Source organism: Phoca vitulina, unplaced genomic scaffold (genome assembly GCF_004348235.1).
Source record: "Phoca vitulina isolate PV1807 unplaced genomic scaffold, GSC_HSeal_1.0 scaffold14, whole genome shotgun sequence".
In the NCBI taxonomy this organism is placed as follows: domain Eukaryota; kingdom Metazoa; phylum Chordata; class Mammalia; order Carnivora; family Phocidae; genus Phoca; species Phoca vitulina.
Window position 1 is genome coordinate 21,227,589 of NW_022589717.1, and position 20,895 is coordinate 21,248,483.

Sequence of the window (20,895 nt, forward strand, 5' to 3'; positions counted from 1 at the left end):
CAAGCCATCTTGCTTCATTTTTTTTTTTTTAAATCACTGTTTCTTAAAGAAAAAACATCAACAAGCATGCATCAGTCTTGCAATAAGCTTCACTTATACAGTAAAAGCTGAGCACATGTTAAATTATGCAGTTCACTATATTCAGCCAGCACTTTCCAGTCCACCCAAAGTTTCCAGTAAAGTTCTGTTTGACCTTTGTATAAAAGACCACCTTTACTAGGTGACTTATTTTTGCTGCCCTCTTGGGTGGTCGAATGAGGCAGATTTCCGTGTTGAACAACATACAACCTTCTTTTTGCCAACTGAACATTACACTGGGATGTGGCTTGGAGGAACAGTTTCTCAATACTATAAACAACGGCTTTCTTGGAACAGCTTGTTGCTGAAGCATAAAGAGAGGTTACTCTTGGTTTAGCCTTGAGTAGCGTATGAATTGGTTAAGGAAGTAAGTGTGGCTGACCCACCAAATTACAGTAGCCATAATATAATTAAGTTCAGTATCCTCCCTGGAGGCTCTGAGAAGTATTATTATGACACCAAACTTAAAGAAAAGGAATTTTTTTAAGAGCCAGGAAATTAGTGAGAAGCAGTCTTTGGGGGAATGTTGCAAGGTTTAAAAAAATCAGTAGAAAACAGCATAAAAGTTGTTCAAGGAAAAAAACTGGTTAAAATGCAATATTTTGTTATCTATGATTCTGAGTGCATTAAGTGTATCTTTTCCAGAGTAGGATGTCTTGGGATTAAAGATGCTACTAGAGTTAGATTGGGGGGGAAAAATGGGGGATTAAAGATGTTCTCAAATATTGAAAACAAAGTAAAAATAGGAAATGTTCTTAAATTATTGGGAAGACATTTGCTCTCTGCATATCCAAATTAAATTGTACTTAAAAATAAAATTTCTGGGGACGCCTGGGTGGCTCAGTCGGTTAAGTGTCTGCCTTCAGCTCAGGTCATGATCCCGGGGTCCTGGGATCGAGTCCCACATCGGGCTCCTTGCTCAGCAGGGAGTCTGCTTCTCCCTCTGCCTGCTGCCCCCCCTGCTTGTGCTGTCTCTCTGACAAATAAATAAACTCTTAAAATATAATAAAATAAAATTTCTGATAACAACTTAGACCAGTAAGTTATAGACTTCATATAGACTATTAAAAGGTTATTAAAGATGTAAACGACTCTGAGTGGAAAGAAGGGGATAAAGGAGTGAGACTGTAGAGCTGTTTACTGGCTTGTCATAGGGCCACAGCGTTCTCGGCAAAGCAGCTCCCAATAGACTTTATTCTGGTCTCAACAGTCACAGGGACAAAAACTTTCTCACAATATGTATGAAAGCATAAACACTGAAAAGAAAGATGCTTAGCCTGGATTTCTTTCCAAATCATTGTCTTTCAAGGCATTATTCTTTATTTCTCAGACTCCATGACAGCTTGGCTTAAACGATCAAGTCTTCAGGGCAAGGGTGATTTATTCTTCGGTAATATACCGCGGCTTTGTCATTCTATGTGATTGTGATACTTAGCCAGTCCTCTTATCATTCATTGGTTACAACCGAATACTATAGCAGGTCATTCTACTTATGTCTCCTTCAATATCCTAATAATATCCTCTTCATGTGTCCTGCCTCGTGACATTGCAATAAACATTGCTTTCATAAAGGTAGAGTGCTTTGGGGTAGAGAAGGAGGACAGCTACTCAGTGTAAAGGATGACCCTTCAGATGACGCTGGCCAAACAGAAAGGGGCTAAAGATAGTCTCTGGCAAATTCATCTTTTATACAGCCAGTCTTCTACATGCCTTTGGTTTAGAGAAGGGGATGCACCTTTGTGAAGTCCACTACGTTTCAGAGATGTTGCAAAATATGCTTCCATTTAATCCTTGCAATAGTCCTATGATCTGGGCATTATTATCCTATTTTCTAGATAAGAAAACTCATTTTTAGAAAAGTTAAGTAATCTTCTGAAAGATATATATCTGGTAACTGGCAGAACTAGGATTCAAATTCATGCTGTCTGACTTGAGGACTTGTGCAAAATTCATCCAATAACTATCTAAGATCCAGTCTGTGAACATTTGAAAAAGATTTTGTTTCCAGAATCAGCACTGATGGCCAATGGGGCTGTCTTCTATGAGGGTTACATAATAAACTAATAGAAAGTTACACTCATCAAGTTCCTGGTCCAGGCAGCCTGTTTTTAAGTAGGAGTCAACCTTGGACTAACTTGTTGAAGCAGAAAAGGTAGCTACGTTTGATTTGGCCTTGAGCAATATAAATGGTCAAGGAAGCTAAGTGTGGCTTGCTAGAAGAGCCCCAGTTGGATGCTGGTTGACAGAGGGCCCTTCTGTAGAATTAATGATAGATTCTTTTTTTGAAGTTGTAAGCAGCCAACAGGTGAAAATGTTCATGCAGGTCTTAGGGAAAAGTTTCACCTGTGGTGAGATAAGCCTTCCCCTATCCTGGGTGAGTGGGAAGTTTGCTTTTTCTGCCAAAATAAATTGAGAGTCTAAATATTAGAACTTATGGGGAAGGGTTATGCCCTTCTAATGTATTTGAAAAAACCTGAGATTCTTTTGTTCTTTTGTTTTTCTAGTCCATTTTATACTCCAAAAGGCACATGTCACAGGGAGGGTGTTAAATGTCAAAGAGACTATGTAAAGTGGTAGAAACTCATTAACTCTGCCTGATGAAACACCTGTAGAATGGAAAGTGGGGAAATGCATCATCCAAGAAGTTATATGCAAGAATGGAAGGGTTGAGAATTCATTCTCAGACACACAAAACTTCCCAACTCTCCTGTGTCTCCCATTCTGTGCAAGATGTAATTACTCGGAAATTGAATGTGGGTAAAGGGCATAGACGTTTTATGGGTTTAAAGTGGGGGAGCATCGAAAACTCTAACTGAAAATGTCATTGGAGCACTCGTTTCTCCAAACAGTTTGGTGTGTTATTAATGTCATCTGGGGCCCATGGCATACCAGTAGGCAGATAACATTTAGGAGCTGGTTTTAGATACTGAAATCATTTCAGTGACAGATAAACACATTCCAAAGAGTTTAGGTTGCAAAAATGAAAAAATCTTGTCCTAATATGCCAGATTAGGTCATACAGTTGTCTTGGGCCGTAGTGTTTCAGCTACACCGGCACATATGCAATTTGAAAAGATAGTTTGACTTCAGAACGCTCTTATTAATGTATTTTATTTCACCCAGAAGGTGTTCTTTATAACGAACAGGAAACCTCACTAAATATAACCCAAAGTTTAAGCAATGGAAAGGCACATAGATGATGTCGTACATTATAAATATTTTTTGTACTTGCTAGTTTATTTCTAAGGAAATTATGAGAATGACATCATAATGATGACTGACTTTTATTAGTGTTTGTGCTCTGAAGCTCTAGACAAGTAGTTATAAGGAAAAACAAATTGTCTAGTGTGACTCCCTAATACTTTCTTTGCCTTATGTTTTCTAGTGACAGTAATCCTAGGAAGTGATTCTAGGACAGCTATATTATCATTAGTTGTCTTCTACCCATTTATCCCAAAGAACAACATGGTAGTAAAGCACAAATTTGTTAAAACTTGTAATGGGAAACAATTACTTTTATTTTTGTCTGAACCACTGCTTCACTTAGTCTACAACTCGAAAAACAATTTTAGACCAGTATTTTATAGCCTATTACTTGTTGCTATCAGAGAAAGGTTTTTCACAACTATTGTATATGTTAGCAATATGCTCCTTTGTTCTACTAATACCAAGTGGAAGTCATACCTTTTCTAGAGAAGAAGATTAGGGCTGTCTTGTTATGGGTCTTGTGTTCCCTGTTAAATACTTTGGACTAATTCTTTAGGTGGTGAGAGTCAGAAAGCTTTGTTATTGTTTTAAGGAGGCAAGTGAAATGATTGGATTTATTTTTCACAAACCTGTGTGGCAGAAGTGGGGAAAGGTTGTTCTAATCATCTGACACAGACAATAAAAACAATAAACTTCCATAGCCAAAGACGAAAAACGAGTCGTCCTTTACCTGTCCATGCTTTTCTTAACTCCATTTTGATTTTTATCAGAAAATAACTTGGTTCAAAGGAAACTTAGCTTTATCTGTGCTTTAACCAGTGCAATGGACAGATGCCAAAGTTACTCCAGCATTGATAAGGGCAGTTCTGTCTCGGACCATTTCCTGCTTCTAGACTGTTCTGGAATGACGTGTGGTGTTATAAAAAATAATATTCACTGACATTTGAGAGTTCTCTAGACAATCTCACATTGTCTAGAGATAAACAGTCTGCTGTTTATCACACGATGGAAAGATTGCCAGTTTTCCAATAAAAGAAATAACTGACCTTATCATTATAGTGATAAAAATGTGGGCTTCCAGATACCTGGACTTCTAATATTCACATCAACATGGCCTAACGCTTTGGTTATAAGAAAAAAATCCTTAAAAAGTTTTATATCATGCATATTAATTTTGATAAGTAATTTCACATTTCAAGTCACAGATTCCCACAATCCAGGCTTATAGGTGGAGCATAAAAGGCAATATATTTTGTGTCTGGAAATATTTTAAAAAGAGAAGAACAAAATAGTTTGTTAATATTGCCGATATTTGTGTCCATAATTTGGCTGATGAACTGCTGTTTCTAGAATTTTACTTTTTTTAACTGTATGATGATTCTTGAAGTATCTATATAGTTTTTGTTAATGTGTTTATGTTTATATTTTCTTTTTAAATATTCAAACATCATGTATTAATACAAACATAAGTATCTTTATTGACATAACTGAATGAGCCTGTGTAAGTTTAGATTTCGTATATAAGAAGGCCTTTATAAATTGGTTCCCTTATTTGATTTCAAATGATTACAAATATACAGTAAAACAAGCAGCTTTACTGCAAATGCCACACATGAGAAAAACCAAGTGTTATCATCAGTGCCCTTTCGAGGCCCTCACCCCTAAAGTCACTTGTCCCACACACCGTCCAATGAGGGAAAAAAAGTTAAACATTTTATCTCACTGCAGCTTTCCATCGAAATGGAAAAAAATAGTTTTCCCTATTGAAATGAAAAAAATTATAAGTGCTTAGGAGGAATAAGTGAATTATCCTTTTTAGTTTTTAAAGATTTTATTTATGTATGAGAGAGAGAGAGAGCAGTGGGAGGAGCAGAGGGAGAGGGACAAGCAGACTCCACGCTGAGCACCCAGCCTGACGGGCTCGATTCCAGGACCCTGAGATCCTGACCTGAGCTGAAGCCAAGAGTCGGACGCTTAACTGACTGAGCCATCCAAGCGCCCTGTCCTTTCTTTTGAAGCTGACCTTTTACTTTTCAAGAGTGACATCTTAGTTTGGGTTTGTAGCTCTGGCAGAATAATCAGTGAATGAATGAATGATGATTCGTCCCTGGTAATAATCTCAAACTCTCAATCCTCCCTTCCATTTAAGGATAGTATTCCTGTTGCCTTCTGTCAAGGACATGAACTACAAGCCCACCTCTCTGCCATCTAGCGCAAGGAAGAAAGGAGCTATTAGTGCGCATCTAATACGCACCAGCTGAGTTCTAGTAACGGTGAACTTTTATTTTGTGTATTTGTCATTAAAAAAGAAGTCTTGTGGAGGAGAAGCTATAATTCATTTACAGTAGAAAAACCCCTGAAGCTCAAGGGTGTTCTATTACTTTCCCAGAGTCAAACAGCCTATAAGTGACAAGGCAAGGACTCAAGCCCAGCTCTCATAGTGAAGAACCCACATTTGTCCCGCTCCATTCATGTGTGCCCTCAGATACCTAACACTCTCGCCGTCAGGAGCAAATATGGGAGAGTCTCTCCACTCTTGTGCTCTTCCCTCACATTTCTCTTTTCCCAAAGAATTATACTCAATAAAGTTTCTCTCTGGGAGATGCTATTTTTCTTTCCTCGGACTTTTCTCTCGTCTCCTCCTCTGCCCCCCTGAAGTCTCGGCTTGAATGTACATCTTCTCAGAGGCCTTCCCTGACCCCCCTCATCTAAATTAGGTTCCCCCGATATGCTCTCCCCTGACACCCTATTCTTTTAGAGTCCTTTTCAAAATTTAATTATGTGTTTATTTGAGGGCTTACTTGTTGAAAGTCTCTTTCGCCAACTAGAATACAATAGCCATGGCCATGGCATATAGTAACAGTGGTTCACTTTTACTGAGTACCAACAGCGTGGGGGGCCCAATCTATCCTCTCTCCCTTAATGACCTCCGGACAACCCAGGAGACAGGAAATGTGCCTGTTTTGAAGGTGATTAAACTGAGACACAGAGGGGCTAAGTCAAGAAGCTAACAAGTGAAGGAGCCAAGTTCCAAACCCAGGCAATCTGAACCCCTGAGCCCATGCTCTTCAACACGAATGAATAGGAGTTCGGTGCAACCATGCCACAGAAGCAAGTGACTTACCCCATTTACCCCTGATGACTGAGCAGAGTGCTGGGAATCTGAGAGCAAGGGCTGGGCCGTCAGCGTCAGCGAGGATAAATGGTAATGACATTACAAGTGTTACAGAGAGTGGGTGCTGCCCGTCAGGAAAGTGGAACCTTTATAAACACTTCATTTGATTTAGAACCAGGAACTCTTCTCTGCATGGTGATTCTGTGCATTAAAATGGGAAGCATTCGCATGTCATCAGTTTTGTCCAAATGGCTGCATATGTTGAATTATAGACCTTAGAAAACTGGAGTCTGTCTTTCTCTTCGGCTCTTCCCTCAGTCAACTAAGAACACAGTCTCATGCAATTTGAGTATCAGAAGTTTCCCCAAATTCTGGCTTTTGGCCCCAAATTATATTATCCCTAGATATTTAAAGAAAATGTGTCATTAAGAATTGTAGGGAATAGAGCTTCCTGTGCATTGAAAATTGTCCTACTGTGACACTTCCATGGAAAAGGTGAACAGCCAGACATTGTCCTCTTTAAAATTAATCCTCATGTATTTGAGGCAAGGTATGTGTTCTCAGATTTTTCATTTTTCATTTTTTGAACTTAAGAAATCCAAGCCTTCCCTTTAGTCTTCCTTCGTGATTTTATAATTAGTTTCCTGTCTTTAATGTGGACTTCAGATTTTTCAGATACCTGAAAAACCATATAATATATGGTTCCCACACTGATTCTGGAATAGGTACTATGGAATAGTATCATACTTTCCTGATTACACAAAACTGCAAAAATGTATGTTTTAAAATGTTACCTAATTTAACATCAAGGATACATTTTTCAGAAATATGTATCAATTGTTTTTATTCAGAATTAGTATAAATATGTGATATGTCAAATACCAAAAAGAGTTGTTGAATTTGGATATCTGACACATAGCAAAAGTTTGTTTTCTCAATGTTGATTTGTAGCTATTGGTATTTTGGAATAGGAGTGGTTTTTCAATGTAAAAATGTTTTAATTGATCATTTTTTAGTCTTGTAGTGTTGCCAAAATCCTGCGTTTTATCATTTTGCAAGATAGTGATTAATGAAAGTATCAAAGATTCAAAAATTTGATTTTACTATTTTGATAAATTGCAAGTTTAAATGACATGTAAATCATGTAATTACAAACCTTACTCAGAAAATAATTTTTAAAGTACCATAATTTTTATATGACCTTGAAGTTGCAGTAATCTATTGCATAACTTTTTAAGAGAAGTCACATAGAAGAAACCTCATATTTTCTTAAATTTATTAGTGCTCCTTGGTGGTCCAAATTTTGGGGGGTTTTTTTCAAGGTTTCTTTTCAAAGCAATAATCTTAATTGTTTAATGTTTGTTCTCATATAAGCCAATTTGAGTTCTTAGAGTAACAATAGGAAATATTTAATGGCAAAAGCAATGAAACTTGGCTAAGAAACTCAAGTATCTTAGTGTTATATTTCGATATAATGATGTGAAGATAATGCTTTTAGCTGCATGACAACCATATTAGCCACACATCATAAACAACAAATTTGATAAAAGGACGAGGTCAAATTCATTAAAAACAATTTTGTACCCTTTGCTGTAGTTAAGCATTTATTTTTAATATTGTGATTTTCTTTCATTAAAAGGACCCTGAATCTTCCATTTTCTGAGGACAAAAAAGACTTCTCAAGCCACAGAGGTATAGACCAGATGAAACTATCAAGGGAACATGCTTTATAGTTCTAGGTTTAATGTTTATTTATTATTTATTATTTTTTAATTTTATTTATTTATTTGACAGAGAGAGACACAGCAAGAGAGGGAACACAGCAGGGGGAGTGGGAGAGAGAGAAGCAGACTTCCCACAGAGCAGGGAGCCTGACCCGGGGCTCAATCCCCGGACCCTGGGATCACGACCTGAGCAGAAGGCAGATGCTTAATGACTGAGCCACACAGGCGCCCCTAGGTTTAATGTTTAAAACAAAATGGTCAGACTTTGTGCCTCAAAGGTGTTAGCTTTAAAGATGGTAAATGAAATTATATTAGTCCATTTTATTTCATTTGTTTTCCAATTAAAGATTTAATATTCCTAATAATTCCATAAAAATTTACTTATTCCATAAGAGTAAAAATAATTCTTATAAACATAAGAACCGTTAACTTTCTTAAGACCTTTATTAATAAACTATGAAAAAATATTTTTCTTTATTATAGACCAAGTCATTCTAAGAGACATATTTCCAAGCTGCAAGACAATAGAAGGATATCTTCTTTTTCCTACTCATTAAGTAAAATTAATTGAGGGGCTTTGTAGAAATTACTAACAAGTTTTGCCCAACATTCATCAATTTAACAATTTTTTAAAAACAATATACTTTAAGAATGATCCTATGAAGGAAATCCTTGAGAGAGTATAAGATGGAAAAAATGGAACTCCCCAAACATAAATATTTTCTTTATTCTTTGGGTATATGTATATTTTTGAATGGATGTGCATTGTCTCATACACTTTTTGAATAATCTTAAATTCTTCCTTAGTTTATAATTGGATATCCAAATTTGAATCTAAATTCAGTATCTTTTATTCATATAAATGTGTTGTACTATGCAATGTTGCTCTGAGGTCATTGTCACAGCTGTTTGTCAATATCAAGAATGCATATGTTTTTATCATAAATCTTGGAAGTGTGTTTTCCGATAGAGTTTGTTTTTGGTAGGGGGGGAAAGATCATTGTGATCTGCATCAGTATCATTAGAGAACACTCAAACGTTGGGGTTGATTTCTAAAAAAATTATTTTATGTTTAACCTTAGAGTATATGAACAATATAGGTATTTGTTTAACTAAGAAAAAAATAATATTCCTGCAGTGGTGAAGAATGTATGTTTTGATTCAAAGATAAAATCTCATTACCTCCAGTCTTTCAAATCATTTATTAGTAAGCCATTGGTAATAGATACCATCTAAATCTTCTGAAGAGATGTGGAATGATCTTTATCAAAGCTATGTGGTGAGCCTCGTGCTAAATATAAGTATAAATATGCCTTTCCATGCCTGTAATTTTGTGAAGTCTAAAAGATCTTTGAATGATAGGCAGCGAGATAATACTTCCTGTACATCATTTAAATGTATTCCTCATCTGATTAAAATGTAGGACTACACATTCTGTATTTCAGAATAACATTCCCTTCCAAAATCTTACTATTTGACAGGTCAGTTGAATTTGAGGATGGCTCTTACCTCTCTATCCATTATAAGAGTTATCTTTTATTCAAATAGCATGTTGCAATTTACAAAGGGATTTTACATTCTTTGATTATCTAAACAAGCTTATGAGAGGGAGGAAAGATACTGAGAAGTTTTCACTTGCCCCATTAAATAACCAAGTAAACCCCTCAAAAGGATTCTTGAGTGTTCTGCTCTATTCTTGGGTGGCATATTAGTTTTTATGTATGTTTCACTTAAAAATCCAGTAAGAAAAAAAAATAATAATAATAATAAATTAAGTAAATACAAATCCTGTAAGAAATACCTCCTCCCTCATGTTTAAATAATGATTTATTTAATGATTTTAAACCCCTGCTCAACTCACAAAAATATTTGGGTGTTTCACATTGAAAGGGACAGGTAAACCAAAATTTTAAAGCAGAAGAAGAAAGGAAGGAGCACAATAATAAGGGAGGGAAAGAATAAAAGAGGTTTGAAGGAGAATAGAAGTATTCTACAGTGGTGGTCATGGGCTTGCAAGAGCTAATTGTGTTGTCTCTTCAGATACCAGTCAGTGACATCAACTTGCCGGTTTGAAATTGGCCACAGTGAGAGTACTTACACCATGGAAATATACACAATTCAGGATTTTTTTTTCTCCAGATAGTGTATCAGTATATCGCCCTAAAACTAATTTAACCTTTGTGTTAAAATAACTTGAGTTATAACCTTCATTTTATTCCCTCATAAAGTTTTGGAAATTTAAGTAAGACTGTTTCAGTAATGTCTCAAGCTATCAACAATGGATACTGATGAGGAAATACAATCTATCCATTGTTTGTTCATTTCTTCATTTAGGAACTAGTTGGTGGGGCAGTGTCACATAATTGTTTACATTATTTGTCCTCCAATCACAGACAATGTCACATAATTGTTTATATTATTTGTCCTCCAATCACAGACAATCTCTGTTTTGCCACTTCTGGTTGTGCATTTTGGGCAAGTTACTCAAATCCTCTATGCCTCTGTGTCCTTATCCAGAACATAAAGACAATGACAGGATAGTATTAAACTCTAGAGTTGTTATAAAATTTAAGCAAGATAATGCTTGTAAATTACTTAGCATGGTCTCTGGCACATAGGAAGAATTCATTATGTTACCTTTTATAACAAGGCTTCCAATGTGGATAAGGTCTTCCCTAAGACACCAAAAGACCAGAGATCCCTGCCTTCAAGAAGCTTGCAGTCTAGTGGAGAATTGGTCTAGTTCCTATTTTACATATCTGACATTTTGCTGTGTCTAACAAGGTAGCTGCCCAATATTTTATCCATTTACAGTTCAGTCTAGAAATGTGTACTTTTTCAAATCTAAGGTCCAATAAGTATTAAACCGCTAGGTTGTAATAGCAAAGTTTAGTGTAGCTACAAAACTTTTTTGCTTATCATTTTTATTCATTTTTAATTCCCATGAATATTCTTGTAGTTTCTGTCAAACTCTTGTTAATTTATTTTCATGTAGCCTAAACACGCAGCATCAAAGCTTTGCTTTCTCTAAATGCTTCCAACATCTCTATAAATTTTCCTTCTTCAAAAAAGTATGTAGGGCCAGGATTTTGCTTTTGAGAATTGATATTTTTGTAGTTTTATTATTTTGTTATTTCAAATAGATGTCTCACACAGTTTAATTCTATTGAGGCTTTTTTTTTCTTTTAGAGAAGATGTTTTGGAAAACTGAACTTTGGAATACCACAGATATTATTATCCTTTGACACATATTGAGACAAATAGTCCCTAGTGTTCAAGCCATTCCCTGGTATCATACTGGATTCCTTGGGCAGCATCTGTTACAGGTTCTGTGGCAGCTCTGCCTGGACAAGATAAAAGGTCCAAGTCAATCCACTATCTAATATGCCATACTGTGTTGAATATCACAGTTCAAATGGGTAAAAAGCTTAGGGGAAAATAGAAAGATGAAATTTCATTCCACCCGATAAATATAAAGTTTATATAAAATAAATCATATAATACACACATAAAATATTCTGGCCATAATACTTTTTAAGTACATAATTGAGTATGTTTATACGTTTTCCCCCCCATAGGTGTGAGATATCAAAAGAACATTAGTATTTGGCATAAGAAGCAACTGGGAAGCTGGATTTCTAGAAAAGAACCACTTCTAGTATCTTTCTTCTATATAGGTCGTAATTTAAACGCAGCATGACTGATTTATTTAGTTTATGTTTGAAAAGAGTGGGGAAGAGAATGTTGAGAAAAGCTAGTGGTCTAGCAGTTTCTATCCAGAATAGCTCCCGTTTGTATTTTTTAAGTCTGTTTTCGCATTCACTTCAGAAGATAAAATGTAGAGTCCTAAACACAGATTTGACGTGGACCAATCGCTACATAACAGAAATCGTATACTTCATGAGAAACTGCCTAAAAACTGAATTGCTGGGTGGCCTCCAGCAGCTCTCCAACCTCACTTGAAGCAGGTCAGATTTCTTTGTCAGAGGAGTGTGACAGAGGTGAGCTTGGGTCCTGCAAGCATTTGAAAATTGTATTTACTTCTTGGAGAACTAGAACAGTGGGTGAATACAATGAAGCCAGACTGAGGCCTTGAAGAGATAAGACAGTACCTTGAAGAGCATTCAGTTATCAGGAAACCAAGACAATAATTGGAGTAAGTTAAAAACATATCTAAAAGAAAAGCCAAATCTGGAAAAATAGGGGACATTTTATTTTTTTTTTTAAGATTTTATTTATTTATTTGACAGAGAGAGACGCAGCGAGAGAGGGAACACAAGCAGGGGGAGTGGGAGAGGGAGAAGCAGGCTTCCTGCAGGGCTCGATCCCAGGACCCTGGGATCATGACCTGAGCCGAAGGCAGACGCTTAAGGACTGAGCCACCCAGGCTCCCCAATAGGAGACATTTTAAAGAAAAGAAGAAAACTATTGCTATTATAATAGGTCCTGAGTATATTGTGGCTGGTTTCATTCTCAGAGAATAAAGGTAAAAAAAGCCAAAGAATGAATAATAAAATGACACAAGATATTTTATAAAAATGTTAATCTCCAAGTAAGATTTATATGACAGGAAGACTACCAAATTTTTCCCAAGTACTCTTTAACTTCAACTTCTTCAACAGAGTTGATTATGATCTCCTTCTCTCCGGCAAGGAGGATGGGCTAATGAACCTCTCAGATTTTCTCTGGAGTGTTTTCTGACACCAAATGAGAGCTTTTTTCCCCACACCAACCAATTATTCATCCAACTGGGTGTGCAACAATTTCAGTTCTGATGCTAACTATCCAGAGTTAGCCCAGACACCACCGATTAAGGGCTCAGTCCCACAAGACTGCCTTCGATTCTGGGACCAGTTGCAAATAGGGTGCCTAGGCTGTCCACATTTCTGCCCAGCTGACTACAAATTCAGGGGTTCCCATAAGCCTCCCCTCAGGCTTACTAACTCACGGAACTCAGGAAATTGCTTTACTTACTATTACTGGTTTCTTATAAAGTCTACAACTCAGGAACAGCCCAATGGAATTGATGCATCGGGCAAGGTATAGCGCTTCATGCCACCCTCCCAGCACCTCATTCTGTTAACCAACCCGGAGGCTATCTAAACCCTGTTGCTTAGGGCTTTTATGGAGGCTTTATTATGTATGACTGATTAAATCATTAGATGTGATTGGTTAAATCATGTGTGCTGGTGATTGAACTCAACTTTCAGTCTCTCTTCCCTCCCTGGAGGTTGTCGGGGGTGGGGACTGAAAGTTCCAATCTGCTAATCACATTTTTGGTTCCTCTGGCTACCAACCCTCATACTGAAGCTATCCAGGGGCTCACCAAGAGTCACTTCATTAGCATAGACTCAGGTAAGGTTGACAGGGGTTTATTGTGAATAACAAAAACACCCGTGTCACTCAGGAAATTCCAACGGTTTTAGGAGCTCTGGGCCAGGAACCCAGAACCAAGACCAAATATATTTTTCATTATACCATAGAACCAAATCATGCAGCCCCTCCTATAAGCTAACTCAGGATCCTCAGGGAACTGACTCCTTCTGAGTCCAAGTTACACTTCTGGAACTACTGAAAAGCATCGTTTCTCATCTTTTCCAGGAGTTACGAAGAAATTAAGACTCTACAGCATGTTTCAAAACTTATGAACAAAACAAAATCATACAGTTTTATTGAGCTTGAAATCCCCTAGTTTGTAGAAATGGTTTGTCTACATTTAATTTTAATGTTCTTTGCATCCTGTGATAAACACAGCAGTTTTGCTTGTGATTGAGTTCATATGTGTCCACATGCTACCTGATGGTCTTCTCCTTCTCCTTCTCCTCCTCAATTCTGAAAGGTGTTCTTACTTCATTTTAGAGGGTGGTGGCTGTTCTTTCATTACTGACAGCTAAGAGAGGGTGCTTGCTGTGACAAAGCTTCCATTAAGTATCTCTGTGAATTTATAGATGAACTTAACTTGTCTCTTTCAGGATGCTCCCAGTAGGGCATGGCCAAGATGGGTCAGGTCATAAGTACTTTGGATCCTTTTAAAAAACAGATTAAAACATCCATGTAGTAGGCAGAATAATGCCCCTCTCCAAAAGATGTCTTCATCCTAATCCGTGGAATATGTTACTTTACATGGCAAAGGGAATTAAAATTGCAATGGAATTTAATTGCTAGATTGCACATAGGGAGATTATTCTGGCTTATCTGGGTGGGCTCAGTGGCATCACAAATTCTTAAAAGTGGAAGAGGGAGCAGAGGAAGCCTGAGTGGTGCCATAGGAGGAGGATTCATCCCTGTTTCAGGCTTTGAAGATGGAGGGAAGAGGACAAAACCAAGAAATGCCAGCTGGCTTCTAGAAGCTGGAAAGGAAGAGGAAATAGATTATCCCCTAGAGCCTCCAGAAAGAAACACAGCCCTACCAGCACATTTATTTTAGCCCAGGGAGACCCATGTTGGATGCTAACCTACAGATTTTAAGATAATAGATTTGTGTTGTTTCAAGCCACTAAGTGGTAATTTTTTTACAGCAGCAATGGAAAATGAATACATCTGGTATTGTATTTGAACTAACAATTCTCAAACAAACCTATTTCTCATTTTGGAATGGCAAAAGTTTGCAGTCTAAGAGAAGCAAAAGTTTTCGCATGAGGAGGAGGAGCCCACGTTGGTTTCCAAGTTCTCCTGTTCCTTTCCTGGTGTGTAGGAACAGAAAATGTAGGTATGTGAGTAACAGTTAATAAGGAAGACCTGCCTCTTAATAAAAGTATCTATTTTATAGAGAATTTTAAAAATACCACCACTCTGTTCTTATGTTAATTCTCAGAAACTCCTTAATTATTAAGAGAACACCAATTCTACTAGAGGTTTTCATTCACACCTGTGTCATATGCATAAAATAAATTGGAAGATGGTCTTATTGTTTGTAGAAACTCTACCTAATATTCTTCACGTAATTTAGATTTCACAAAACCAAGCTTTTTCTTTTCCTTACCAAGTTTTAGAGTGGAGAAACCTTGGGTGCTAATATACTAATTAGCCTGTGTGTCCAAAGTTACCCAGAATATGTATTTACTCCCTTTAATACTTGTTTTTTGGGCCATGCACATTTCTAATAGTGTAGCAATGTTTAACTCTCCTCCTCCCCCCGCACCCAAAAATCAGCATCACGAAGTATGGTGAGAATGGAACAACTAAAAACTTACTTTGTTATCTGACTTTGTATGTATACTATTAGCTTCTGAAGGACAGAGACTGGTTCTTATTGTCTTGTCTTATCCCTGGTGCCAAGTACAATGCCTAACACATAGTAGGTATTTGATAAATATTTGTTGAATGAATGTCAAATACAAACTTTTTATACAAAGACTATATATAACAAGGTATATATTGAACTTAGCACTGCATTATTTAGTTTAATTTACATTTCATTGCTTTCTCGATACCATAAGGCCATGCTGTAGAGTACCAAATTCGAAGCTAGTCACTTGCCAAAGGGTCACTAAGAAAAACTATGCAGAAATGAGAAATGGTGCTTCTAGTTCAGTGCTGCCCAGTCTTGTTTCCTAAAATATATAAGTCAGCATTCCCTGAAAAAGAGTAAGGCAAATTTTAAAGATAGAAATCAGAAAAAATTGACTTTAACCACATTGAAAGTATGAAGGGAATGATTTCCTTAAAAATCATAATGAAAGACCATGCCCACAATTTCTCTTAAAAAAATCATTATATATATATTTATTTTATATATTATATATTATATAATCATTTTATCATTACCTCTCTTTTTCTTTTTTTTTTAAGATTTTTAAATTTATTTATTTGTCAGAGAGAGAGAGAGAGAACACAACAGGCAGAGGGAGAAGCAGGTTTCCCTCTGAGCAAGGAGCCCAATGTGGGACTCGATCCCAGGACCCCGGGATCATGACCCGGGCTGAAGGCAGATGCTCAACCGACTGAGCCACCCAGGTGTCCCTACTTCTCTTTTTTCTCATAGATACTTCCATTTTCTTCAAAGAAGAGGAATATTCTTGGTCAATTGGTTAGAACTTTGATATGTTCATTAGGGAAGAGTTTGTCCCAAAACTATAGGACTAGATCTGATCTTGTACTCACATTAAAGTCATCAATACTCTCTGTTTGGGGTATTTATCTCTTTTCTGTTGACCCTGTGAAATTGCTCCTGAAAGCTGAATGATAACTAGAATGGCAGTTAATTACTTATTTAAAGTCTCTAGGAGGGTTTTATGATTTACTCTGAAACATGGGTCAATTTAAAGTATACAGGGACATTATTTTCAAATCATTCAACTGCCTGATTTTGAAAAATCAGTTGTGCTTGGTGTGGCGCTGCCCAGAAGTTGATGCAGTTTGAGAAAGCTGAGCAAAGGGGAAGGAAGGGTCCTATGGTAGGTAGCCTATGATGCTTAGGTGAGGTTTCAGTCAATGAACTTAAAAAAAAAAAGCATTACCCCCAAACTGAGAGAACCCAAAGCATTATTTGTAAATTACTTGCCCATTTCTAGCACTGATGTACATTCCCAGAAGCACAATGTGCACATCAAGCATTCAGTATTAATAAGTACAATTACATCAATATATAATCAATTATAATTATACAATTATATCAATATATCAATAATAATGAAGTAACAATCATGGAACACTATGTCAAAAACTAATGATGTAATGTATGGTGACTAACATAATAAAAAAAATAAGTGTTTAAAAAAAATAATGAAGTACAGAGTATAATGGGAATGTTTTGATAAATCGCTGCTTTTCACATGAGTCAGGATAAGCATTTTGGACATTGGTTAATGTTTCCAAAAGTATAATGTTAGAAGCCAGTGTCTTTTTGAAAGGACTGGCTCCCTGGACCATGACTCTTCCATTCGCCATTCTATTGTCTTTCTCCCTTTTCAGCCAGCTTGACTGAACTAATCACTAGAGGTTCATTCTGCCCAGATGCTCACTAGAAACAATTTGATAATTTGACATTTCTGGAAGGAGTGCGTGATTTTCATTCCATAAAAGCTACACATAATTGAGGTGAAAGGATGGGGAGGAAGAAGAAGAGCCAGTAACATTAGCACAAGGACTTTCCCCTGAGCCGTGAGAACTGATCTGCTCGCCTGCCCCGCCTCCTGGCACCAATGTCAGGGTCTCAGGCTGGGCAGTTTCCTGGTGAAGACTGTAGTTGGAGCAACCAGAGAACCCTGGAGGCCTCAAATGTCTGATGGTGTTTCCGGCGTAGTAGCCTCTAGCAGACCCCGCTCCAAAATTTAAACCTTTAATGCCAAACCAACCTATTTCTCCATATAGATCTTGAAAAATGGACCATACCTCAAACATAGGTTTGCATTTGAGAGGTAAATCATGACTTGTCAGTCACATACTTTAAATAGACATGTAACTCTGAAGGCCAATTCAAGCTAAATGTGAGCCTACACAGATGCTCTAATCTCCTGACAGTGGTGGTAGAGCCCCCCTTCACAATCTCTGAACATTTAGGAGTCATGGTTCACTACAGAGTTTACAAAGCTAATTTTGAGAGACACTCTAGCATATTTACATAATACATGAAATTTTTCATCAATATAGTTATGAAAGTATTTCTCTGAAATAACTTAAGAGTCATGAGTCATGTTTCTAAGCCAACCAAATCACTACTTTGCACCAAGAAGTTGACTTTAAAAATACAAAATCATATGTAATAATTAAACAAATGGAAATCCTACAACCTGAAAAATTCAGAATTACGGAGTTTTTAAAACTGCATTTTAGATTTATTTTCTTGTCGTTCAGATGTCTCATTCTGTTTCCATATTTGGCACTTCAACAAATGCAGTGATGCCCCCAAATTCATTCATGCGATAGGTGAATCTCTAAAGTGAACAATTGTCTTCTGTCACTTATGGATTTGTTTAAATCTCTTTCCCCATCTTTCTACGGTGCATGAATTCTACATTCCTAATTCCTGAAAAGCAGTTAGCACAGTTTTAAGCCATGCTGCTCTCCGACTCAAATTGTATTTCAGATGATTTGATTAAAAACTACAAAAGAACTACTTTCAGCAAAAGCTTCTTATAGTGGAACACAAATATTTGTGAAGTGGGCATAAAGTGCTTACCCTGCACTCACAGCTTTAAAGTGAAATACACTCGGAAGAGGAATTAATCACAAACTAAATCCCACCCTTCGGCTTTTTTTATCCATCTGTCAAAGCGGTTTAAATGTGCTTTTCTACAATCAGTCCTTAGTTATGCATCCCAACTTTCAATGTCTCCTAAGAAGAGGTATTTGTTTAATGAAAACACTAAAAAACAGCAACATCCAATCAATATTAAAATCATTATAAGATAAGCTGAAAAATAGAGGCTCATTTTCATTAATCATAGTCATTAGATCCTAGATCCATACCCTTCAATGAGATTGTTTTCACTGAAATTCATACTAAGCATATTGTGACATGCAGGTGAAGAGGTTGACTTTTTTGACACTTGAATAATGTTTTGGTAGTGCTGGGATATTTGCATCCACTTTAGTATTTACACGCTCTTAAAGTTTGGATGTCTCCACTTTGGATGGCATATATCTGAAGCAGTTTTTCTCTAGTCCAAGAGCTAAATCAAGCAAAGTTGACTTTAAGTGAGCTTTTATGCCTAAAACGTTAAACTCTTCAATCCGTGTAGAATCCAAACCACACACAGCTCTTTGCTTTGGTAGTAACACAAGCTCTTCTGTGGGAGAAGAGCATGAGGGTGCTTCCATTACTGAGCATGACCTTGTGAAGAAGTCGCAGTGTTGGAGATCGTTTCCCTCCTGTAAGACTCCTAAGGGGTCACTTCCAGCTATTCGCCACAGGAGACGTGGTGTGTGATGCAATCACGTGGGTAAAGGTGATGTACTCGCAGGAGTTGCTTCATACAGTTTCCATGTCACATTTTTCACCAGTTTGGATAACTCCTCAGACTACAGAGAAAGCGCTCACTAGCTTACTAGACTTTGAACTTTAAAACTCTGATCTAGATAATTTCAGATACTTTAATTTCATTATAGAAATCCCTAGACTACTTGTGGGATAAAACAAATGTTCAGACCATATTGAGTTTCATCAAGCTGAATTAGCAGAAAATAAAGATAAAATGCCTTTCTATTTAAGAACATGATGATGTTTTAATTGTTACAGCATTTGGCATGCCTAACATATACAATTCTTGACATTCATATAATAACAAAGAAAGTTGTTTAGGATCTTTCTTTTATTTCCTAGTATTCCCTTTCCTCTCTAGTATTTCTCCCACCCCCATGCCAGCCCTGGTTTTTAGCTCTCCTCCCATTTCTCCATCCGTCTATAAAGAAAAGCTCTATGCTGTGAAAGATACATGTAAAAATACCTCATTCTTACGTAGATAGGCCAAGGCTGCTTATTACCTAGTTATGATGAACAGACCACCATCGTTGTGACAACTGATGTAGATGCCTCCAGGGTAAAACAAAGGTTTACATATTACACAAGCAATTTAACTGTTTTCTAAACATATTGCCAAGACAGTGGGAGTTGGCAGCCCACACTGTGTTTTAGGTTTGGGAGACTTGGATTAGAAGTGACTGCTGATTATGAACCTTTTTATTTGTCTTCTATGAACTACAAGCAACCTAGTAACCCGGCAAAGAATGCTTCGTAGCACTTAAACTTGTCTTCCTAGCTTCCCGAGATTGCATACACAAATCACTTGACAAAAGTGGTGTAAGGGTCTTGTGCATAGATAACCACACAAGACAATTGTCTTGTTCTAACCCTTAAAGAGTTCTGCAAAGTGAAATGTTTTATAATCCTTTTTTGTGCAGTAGGCAAGGAAGAAAAGAAAAGAGTTTGGGCAAAGATTATCCAGAAGAAAGAGAGAGACTCTTTTGGGGTTCCAGTTGAAACACAATAAAGAACATAATTAACTTCACAATTCTTTGTGTTTTTCATTTGACTGCAGGGAGGAGATGAAAGAGGTCTGCTAAGCCTTGCATTCCATCCCAATTACAAGAAAAATGGAAAGCTCTATGTGTCTTATACCACCAACCAAGAACGGTGGGCTATCGGGCCTCATGACCACATTCTTCGAGTTGTGGAATACACAGTATCCAGGTATCACTAAAATGCCCTGCGGCATAAATATTTTTCAGTCTTATTTTCTCATTATCTCTTCCTAGTTATTTTAGAAGTTAAGGTGACAGTAATTAAAGCACAATCTCCATCTTGCTGAAAACCACATATGTGTCCTTAAGGAGAACTGAGAGAAATGGTAGCTTTGGCACTTTTCCTCAATTCTCTTTCAGCTTATATGCCTCTTCTGAAACATAGAAAATAATGTCATCTATCGGGAATTTTTATTAGATCCATTTTAAGCATATGTTTCCTTATTTACACACTAAGTGTCTCTCCCCTATTTGTGTACAGTTTACTTTCTGGTGGGTTCATCTTACATCTTTAACAATTATGATATTGCTTCCTCCCCACGATGTAGAAAAAATCCCCATCAAGTTGATTTGAGAACAGCCAGAGTATTTCTTGAAGTCGCAGAACTCCACCGAAAGCATCTAGGAGGGCAACTACTCTTTGGTCCCGAGGGCTTTTTATACGTCATTCTTGGTGATGGGATGATCACACTGGATGATATGGAAGAAATGGATGGTTTAAGGTAAAAAAAAAAAAAAAAAAGAAAGAAAGAAAGAAAGAAAGGGAAAAAAAAGCTCCCCTTGATGTTAAAATGTTTTAAGTGACAGCCA

General features: G+C 37.0%; 1 protein-coding gene across 3 annotated transcripts in view; it reads left to right on the forward strand.

Moving 5' to 3' along the window:
• Positions 1-20,895, forward strand: part of HHIP (hedgehog interacting protein) — a 93,146-nt gene that overhangs the window by 36,295 nt on the left and 35,956 nt on the right. For all 3 annotated transcript variants that reach the window (XM_032412915.1, XM_032412916.1, XM_032412917.1), the window contains exons 5-6: positions 20,103-20,254; positions 20,634-20,807. In XM_032412915.1, coding sequence (XP_032268806.1) covers positions 20,103-20,254; positions 20,634-20,807 — 326 coding nt within the window. The remainder of the gene's footprint in view (positions 1-20,102; positions 20,255-20,633; positions 20,808-20,895) is intronic.